Source organism: Trachemys scripta, chromosome 7 (assembly GCF_013100865.1).
Source record: "Trachemys scripta elegans isolate TJP31775 chromosome 7, CAS_Tse_1.0, whole genome shotgun sequence".
NCBI classification, from domain to species: domain Eukaryota; kingdom Metazoa; phylum Chordata; order Testudines; family Emydidae; genus Trachemys; species Trachemys scripta.
Window position 1 is genome coordinate 125,472,898 of NC_048304.1, and position 8,167 is coordinate 125,481,064.

General features: G+C 53.9%; 1 protein-coding gene across 1 annotated transcript; it reads right to left on the reverse strand.

Annotated features, from left to right (window-relative positions):
- Positions 1–340: 340 nt before the first annotated feature.
- Positions 341–7,957, reverse strand: LOC117880763 (neurotensin receptor type 1-like). The gene is made up of 2 exons (XM_034777207.1): positions 7,027–7,957; positions 341–1,519 (listed from the first exon to the last, which is right to left on the reverse strand). The coding sequence occupies exons 1-2, from the start codon at positions 7,955–7,957 to the stop codon at positions 1,125–1,127; spliced, it is 1,326 nt and encodes a 441-aa protein (XP_034633098.1). The 3' UTR covers positions 341–1,124.
- Positions 7,958–8,167: the final 210 nt, after the last annotated feature.

Here is an 8,167-nt window from a genome sequence, read left to right on the forward strand (position 1 = left end):
CATCATCCTCACGCGGGGTGTTAATGCCAAAGACTATTTCAATGTCAATATTTTTAACTATTTCACTGCCGGTCGTTTAGCTAAAGTGCAGTCTCACCATCTCCAGCTGCCTCTTTCCTACCCTCGTGCCGAAAGCCCCAGTGTTTGTGTGTCTCTCAAACGCACATGCGGCTCCCCAGCCCCTCCGATGAGTTACGCGTTCTCACTGCAAACGTCTAACGTGTGGGACAGCATCGAATAAATGTAATATCAGAATAACTCAGAGGACACCGCTGACTGGATTGTGCATCTTCAGATGTAATTTAAAAACTCTATTTTTAATTAAAATGAAGCTCCTGACACATTTCCCATCTGCTGCCTCAGAGCCATGCAGAATCCAGGGACCGTGCTGGAGACTCCAGGCCCAGCTTGCCAGTGTACACCCGGGGTTTTGGCTTCGGGATCCATTCTCTCCTACCTGGAAATACCGGCTCCAGGCTCCAGTGGGAGTTGTGTCTGAGTAAGAACTGGGAGGTAGCAGCGTAAGGAGCTCAGGGTTTGCTCTGGGATTCTGTGCTATTTTGTGGAGTTGACTCCATGTCCCAAAGGATTTTGGGATTCGTATCCATATCTTGCATCCGTTCTTGGAACAAAGGAAACCTGATCAAACTGAGATTAGGGGACACCCTAACTGGAGAAGGAGGGAGCCCTAGCCTTCCACAAAGTCTGTTCCTTTCTCCTGTTGCAATAGCCCTCCAAAACATTAGCCCGCCCAGCACCAAGAGAATACACAACTAGATTTCAAGCAGGTACAAAGCCTACACTGTGCCACACAGACTGAGCCATGCACCACAATAGTGACTGAAGCACCTCACAACAGCAAACACGCCACAAACAACTCAGCAACAGATTTCCACACAAGAGCAACAACTGAACAGCGGAACTGCTAGCTAGTCAGTTGTTACACCAGCAGCAATCCGTGCTGCAGTAAGCCTCCACTTGATCCCCTAGCACCCGGGGGGAGGGGAAAGTGTGCAAGCACGAATGCATGTGCCTCAGGGTATCTCACACGATTGTGCCAGGACATTGTGAATAGTGCACGGCTTTCTCTATTGTGCACAGGCTGGGTTTGCGCTGGGTGAGGCTCACGGGCCCGCTCTCTTCCCGCAGCCCTCACTGGGCTGAGAGTCTCTGGAGGATTTGCTTGGCTCCCCTTTGGTGGAATTTAAGGTCCACAAAGATCTTCCAGCCCTGGGCGCTTGCCCTCCCGACCTGACACAGGAGCCTTGCAGTTTCTTGCTGATCCAGGGCAGGAGTGGGGGGAGGCTCTCGCGGCAGGCGTTGCGGAAGGAGGCTGAGGAGATGCAGAAGAGGAGGGGGTCCAGGGCACTGTTGAGGTACCAGAGAGGCAGTGAGAGGTAGGTCTTCAGCCAGGTGTAGAGCACCAGGACGCTGGTGCTCCAGCTGTGAATGTAAATGTGCATCAGGGATGACGCCGTGTCGGGGAAGTTGCAAAAGAAAAACGCAGCCACCACAGCACCTGCATGGAAGAGAGGAGAGAGAGTCATGCCCAGCCGCATGGCACAGGGCTCCTTGCATAATGGGATTCTGCAGCCATGGAATGACCATAGCATTGTCCCTCTTTTAGAACCTGATGCGCAATTGCAGCCCCAAACTCAGATTTCATTACAAAAATGTCTCTCTCTGCCCTTTTGGTTTAAAAGAAAACTTTCAAAAGGGACCCAACTGTGACCAAGACAGTGACACCTGCCTGAGTCTGCAAAGAGCCTGAAACCACAGCTCTGGAAGAGAAAAATTACACCTTGTTCATCACGATGAACTTCAAAATCACATTTCCACTGGAATATTTTTAACCTGCTCTTGTCACAATTAACACCTCAGCTTGCTATATCAGAGAGATCAGAAAGACGGTTTAATTTCCCTGTTTTTTCAGTATTTCTTTTGTACATGTGACAATGCTTTCTGTATAGGTAGTGTCACTATGTCATGTAGAAATAGGGAAGAGAAAAACATTTTAGAAGTAGGAAAATGGGATGTAAAGCAACAGAAATCAGCCAAGTGCTAATGGACAGAGAGATTACTCTTAAAATGTTTTTTATGTTTACTGGATTTCATCTTGAAGGGTTCCTTGAGATTTTAAGCCTCCACACTCAACCATCTCGCTGGTGATTGTTAGAAAAATATAAAGTAAATAAAATAAAAACTAAACAATAATAATCTTGCTTCTGGCCTTGCTTTTAAACAAGCGAAATAAGCAAGCAAGAGAATGTAAGTGAAAGCACAAGGCTGCACCCCCTGCCCTCCACCCGGTAGCCTTGCCTTTCAGTAACAAGAAAAGATAAGGGGCTAATGGAGCAGCAGGAAGGTGTTAAGAGAAGATGCAAAGTCTGCAAAGTGACCATGGCCACAAGTAACCCCACTCCTTACCCCTCCCACCAGGTGCAAAAGAGGTGGTCTTATCACCCCCAGGCTCCCCAGAATGGAACATGACCATGTATTGGAAGGGGTGGTACCAGGTGGGGGCACTACAAGTATAATTCAATTTGCCAAGAAGAGGGAGGCGGAAGAGGGAGCTCTGTCGGCGTGTGGAGCTAGGGGTCAGGAGAAGGAGGGGGTTCTAGTGGCATATAGAATAGTAGTTGGGGGAGGGAAAGAGGAAACTATCGGCATATAGCGATAGCCCGACTGTGTAAAGGGCTTTGAAATATGCTTGCTTGTTTAGCCCCAATAAACCCATCCAATTGCCTGCAGACTGGACCCTGGACTGTTATGTTAAGTAAGGGGGGCAATGCCATACCATGCCACCCTGACTTCTGGGCTCCTGCTGGCAGTGGCTCTGCCTTCAGATCTGGGATCCCGGCCAGCAGCAGCTACAGCTCTCCAGCTGCCCAGCTCTGAAGGCAGCACCACCGCCAGCAGCAGCGCGGAAGTAAGGGTGGTAGAACTGCAACCCCCCTGCAATAACCTTGCAACCCCCCCCACACAACTCCTTTTTGGATCAGGACCTCTATGATTACAACACCGTGACATTTCAGATGTAAATAGCTGAAATTATGAAATGTATGATTTTTTATCTCCTAGGACTGTGAATTTGGTAGGGCCCTAGATATAGTGTACTTCGACTTTCAGAAAACCTTTGGCAAGGTCCCTCACCAATGGCTCTTAAGCAAAGTAAGGAGTCATGGGATAAGTGGGATGGTCCTCTCACGGATCAGTGACTGGTTAAAAGATAGGAAACAAAGGCTAGGAATAAATGGTCAGTTTTCACAATGGAAAAATGCGGGAAAAGGAGTCCCCAAGGATCTGTTCAGGGACCAGAGCTGTTCCACCTATTCATAAATGATCTGGAAAAGGGGGTGAACAGTGAGGTGACAAAATTTGCAGATGATACTAAGTGCTGGTCCACACTAACCCCCCACTTCGAATTAAGATACGCAACTTCAGCTACATTATTCACGTAGCTGAAGTCTAACTATCTTAGTTCGAACTTACCGCGGGTCCACACGCGGCAGGCAGGCTCCCCCCTCGACTCTGCGTACTCCTCTCGCGGAGCAGGAGTACTGGCGTCGACGGCGAGCACTTCCGGGATCGATTTATCGCGTCTAGACAAGATGCGATAAATCGATCCCAGAAGATCGATTGCTTACCGCCGGACCAGAGGTAAGTATAGACGTACCCAAAATTACTCATACAGTTAAGTCCTAAACTGACTGCAAAGAGCTACAAAAGGATCTCACAAAACTGGCTGACTGGGCAACAAAATAGTAGATGAAATTCAGTGTTGATAAATGCAAAGTAATGCACATTGGAAAACATAATCCCAACTATACATTCAACATGATGGGGTCTAAATTAGCTTGTGGCACCTTAGAGACTAACACATTTATTAGAGCATAAGCTTTCGTGGGCTACAGCCCACTTCTTCGGATGCATATAGAATGGAACATATGCATCCGATGAAGTGGGCAGTTGCCCACGAAAGCTTATGCTCTAAAAAATGTGTTAGTCTCTAAGGTGCCACAAGTACTCCTGTTCTTTTTGCGGATTCAGACTAACACGGCTGCTACTCTGAAATCTAAATTAGCTGTTACCACTCAAGAAAGAGATCTTGGAGTTGCTATGGATGTCTCTGAAAACAACCCTACGTACAACCAGAACCCCTCAATCAAGTCCTTCTGGTGGGTTCAGGGAGCTTAGACCCCAGCTTGGGGTTCCCTGTGTTGCACCTCCCAGCCCAAACTGAAACTAAAAACTCCTCCAGCTGCTTTCTCCCCCACCGCCCTCCTTTGTTCAGTCTCCCCGGTCAGAAGGTGTCACTTCTCCCAACCCCCCTCCTGGCTCAGGTTACAGGTCAGGTAGCTTCCTGCAAGGGAAGTCCCACATCCCCACTGCAACCCCCCTGCAACATTCCCAGGTCAAATCTGCCCTGCTCCCTGCTCCGTCACAGCAGTTCTGGTGGCTCTATCTCTAAAAAGATATATTAGAATTGAAAAAAGGACAGAGAAGGGGAACAAACATGATCAGGGAGATGGAACAGCTTCTGTACAAGAAAAGATTAAAAAGACTGGGAGTGTTCATCATGACGGGTGTGGAGGAAGTGAGTAGGGAAGTGTTATTTACTCCTTCATATAACATGAACAGAGATCACCCAATGAAATTAACAGGAAGCAGGTCTAAAGCAAACACACACAAAGAAGTATTTCTTCACACAAAGCACAGTCGGCCTGGGGTACTCGTTGCCGGGGGATGTTGTGAAGGCCAAAAGTGTAACTAGGTTCAAAAAAGAACTAGCTAAGGTCCTGGAGGATAAGTCCATCAATGGCTATTAGCAAAGGTGGCCAGGGACGCGGCCCCAAGCCTCTGACTGCTAGAAGCTGGGAGTGGACAACAGGGGATGGATCACTCGATAATTGGCCTGTTCTGTTCATTTCCTCTGAAGTGTCTGGCACTGACCACTGTGAAACAAGACACTGGGCTGGATGGACCATTGGCCTGACCCCGTCTGGCCGTTCTGATACGGGTTCAGGGGCCGTGAGCTGCAGTCAGTTTCCTGGGATGGGGAATGAGGAATTCAGCCTTCCTCCTCCACATTTAACCTCGTGCCCTGCCCAGCTGAGGGCGGGATGGGGAGATGCAGCCCCTCCCGGCACTGCAACCCTCAGCTGTCTCCTGTGCACCAACCCCCCAAATCAACTCTCACACGTTCCTTCGGTGCCAAATGCCCCAGCAGCCTTGCCCAGATACTCCAGAGCTCCACCTGCCCCTCCCCGTTGCTCAATGCCATTGCTCACCACCACACAGAAACCTGCAGCACAATGAAAATCCCGGGGCAGCGTACAATGAATGGATTGATTCACCAGCTGCTCAGGCTTGCTGTACTGGGCTGGGCAGAAGGGGCAGTAAGGGAGAGAGGGCTGGGGGAGCAGAGCCCCTTAATTCTGGTTCCTGCCATGTAATTCCAGGGTCCCTGTTGAATCATTTAGGTCTAACATGCTGCACGGGCCCCAGGGCCGTGGTTATGGAGGGGCTGGGCAAGGCCATGAGGGAAGTAGACAGGGCTGGGACTGGACTGTGTGGTTTGGCTCAGCTCCGGCCTCGAGGAGGGATGAGCCCACCGACAAGGGAGCATTTGCATAGAGTGTTCCCTGTGCTCGGCACAGAGGCTGCAGCCGGGCCCGACTCCATTCGTGGCTGCAGGAATTCCTGCCTGCAAAGGGAGCTCCGGGGAATTGGCAATCCCACTAGCGGGCAGGGCGCTGAGTGAGACAGCCACCTGCAGAGCAGAACCCGGGAACGCAACGCGCGGATGGAAGGAGTCAGAGACAACTGCTCAGCCTTCTGGAGGGGTCTGACTAACCGTGTAGACAGGACGGTCTGTTTGTTCCGGAGGCGCTGGTCACAGCGCCAGAGCGCAGGTACATTGGGCTTCGCACGTGGACTGTGAGCTCCTGGGGCAGGGAGCACGGCTCCCTGTGTCTCTGTACAGAGTCGGGTGCAATGGGCCTGATCCCGACTGAGGCCGGCGCCGTTCATGCCACAACACTAAGAACAGCAGTGTCAGGACTGCACTTCCTGCGGGGCAGATGGGACCGTGCGTCAGCGGCTGACGCTGTCAGGATGACTCTGCTGGGAGCATGGATTGGGTTGGCTTCTCTCCCCGCGTGGGGTTGGTTAACTCCTGGGTGCACCCTGGATACTGGATGTGACAGTCGCACTTACGCAGCTTTTCACTCCTCCAGTTCGTTAATACACATTATTTATTTTACTGATTAAAACGAGTCTCAAAATCAGTTTAGATTTTCAAAGAGGCTGGAGGAGGTGCAGGATACCCTCCCAGGCCCCCCACATTGCCCCAGGTCCACCCAGCCTCACTGGACTACCCCAGCTGCACCGGACCGCCCCAGGCCCAGGCCCAGGCCCCAGGCCCACCAGACCGGCCCAGCCTCACTGGACTACCCCAGCTGCACCGGACCGCCCCAGGACCAGGTCCCAGGCCCACCAGACCGGCCCAGCCTCACTGGACTACCCCAGCTGCACCGGACCGCCCCAGGCCCAGGCCCCAGGCCCACCAGACCGACCCAGGTGCAGTGCGTGGGACAGTACACGACGTGATAAAACAAGCAGGGTGTGACGCTGCTCTGGGTACATGGGTGCGCTGGTACATTGGATCTAGCCCTGGCTCTGCCACTGACTCGTGTGACTTGGACAAGTCACTTAGGCCCAGATTTTCTGAACGTGGCCTCTGAGTTTGGGGCTCGTCTGGGCCAGCTGGGGCCTGACTTTCAGAGGTGCTGAGCATTCACGCTGACCGGGGGCTGCCGGTGTGTGGCAGCTCTGAGAATCAGGCCCCAGGTGTTCAGAGCTGGCCTCTTAGAACGGGTCACAGGGGACAAGAGGCCACGTCTGGAAGCGTGGGGTCTTCCCCCCACCGCCTCCCCACCTGTGAAATGGGCTGAAGACCCTGCCCTGCCCCGGGACGGAAGGTGCTAGGGAAGCGTTGAGCGCCGTTCAGAGACTGTCGCTCACCCATGAGGTGCCGGGCCTTCCTCTCCGACGGAGGCAGGCTCCCGGGGGGCTGGTTGACCTGCGCGGAGAAGCCTCCTGAGCAGGGGTGGGTCAGCCCCATCTCCTCCCGCTGCCGGCGGGTCTGGCTGAGGTGGCAGAAGATGAGGAGGTGGAAGGTGACGATGGCAGCCAGGGGGAGCAGGAAGCAGAGGACACTGCGCGCTTCGATGATGCTTCTGTAGATGACGTACGGCTCGGGCTCCAGCATCTCGCAGACGGTGGAGAGGAAGACACTCTTCTCCCGGCGGGTGGAGGTGTAGTCCAGGATACAGGCTGACGCCTGCCCGTAGACCATGGTAAGGGGCACCGAGCTCACAAGGGCCAGCAGCCAAATGAGGGCCAGCAGGTAGGCCATGCGGGACTGCCGCAGGCCGGTGATGGCCCACATGGGGTGGCAGACGGCCACGTAGCGCTCTGTGGTGAAGGCGACGATGGTCCAGCTGGTGGTGGCACAGCACAGCTGGCGGGCCATGAAGTAGAGCTTGCAGACGGCGTCGCTCAGAGCCCAGGGGTAGTACTGCCAGAAGTAGCGGTACAGGGTCACCGGCACGGTGAGCAGCATCAGCACGTCGGCCATGGCCAGGCTCAGCAGGTAGAAGCGCACGGCGCTCGCCCTCATGCGCCCGCTCCGCAGCAGCGTCAGCACACTCAGCCCGTTGGCCAGGAGCCCGAAGACGAAGAGCAGGCTGTAGAAGACGGTGACGGGGATGGCCACGTAGTCGGGCTCCTGCTGCTGGGCACTGATCAGGAGGTGCCGGGGGTCTGGCTGGGTCACGGGGGCCCCCGCGGTGCTGTTCCGGGCCGACCGGTTCTGAGCAGTCAGGTACCCCAGGCACTCACTGGCCCCAGCACCCAGGGGCTCAGAGCCATTCGTGCTGGAGCTCGGGGCCATGCAGGCTGCCGGGGGGGCCCTGGGGAGCCGGGGGGCTTCACCAAGAAAGCTGGGTTCACTCTCCAGGGCCAAGCAGGTTCAGAATCCGACCCCCTCAGCCGAGCGCTGCGTGCTGCCTCTGCGAAGAGGTAGAGCAGGGAATGCTGGGAAGGCGCGGGATTCGGGCCGGTTTCTCCTGGTGCAGCAGCCAGCCCCTGGAGGGAAAGCAAT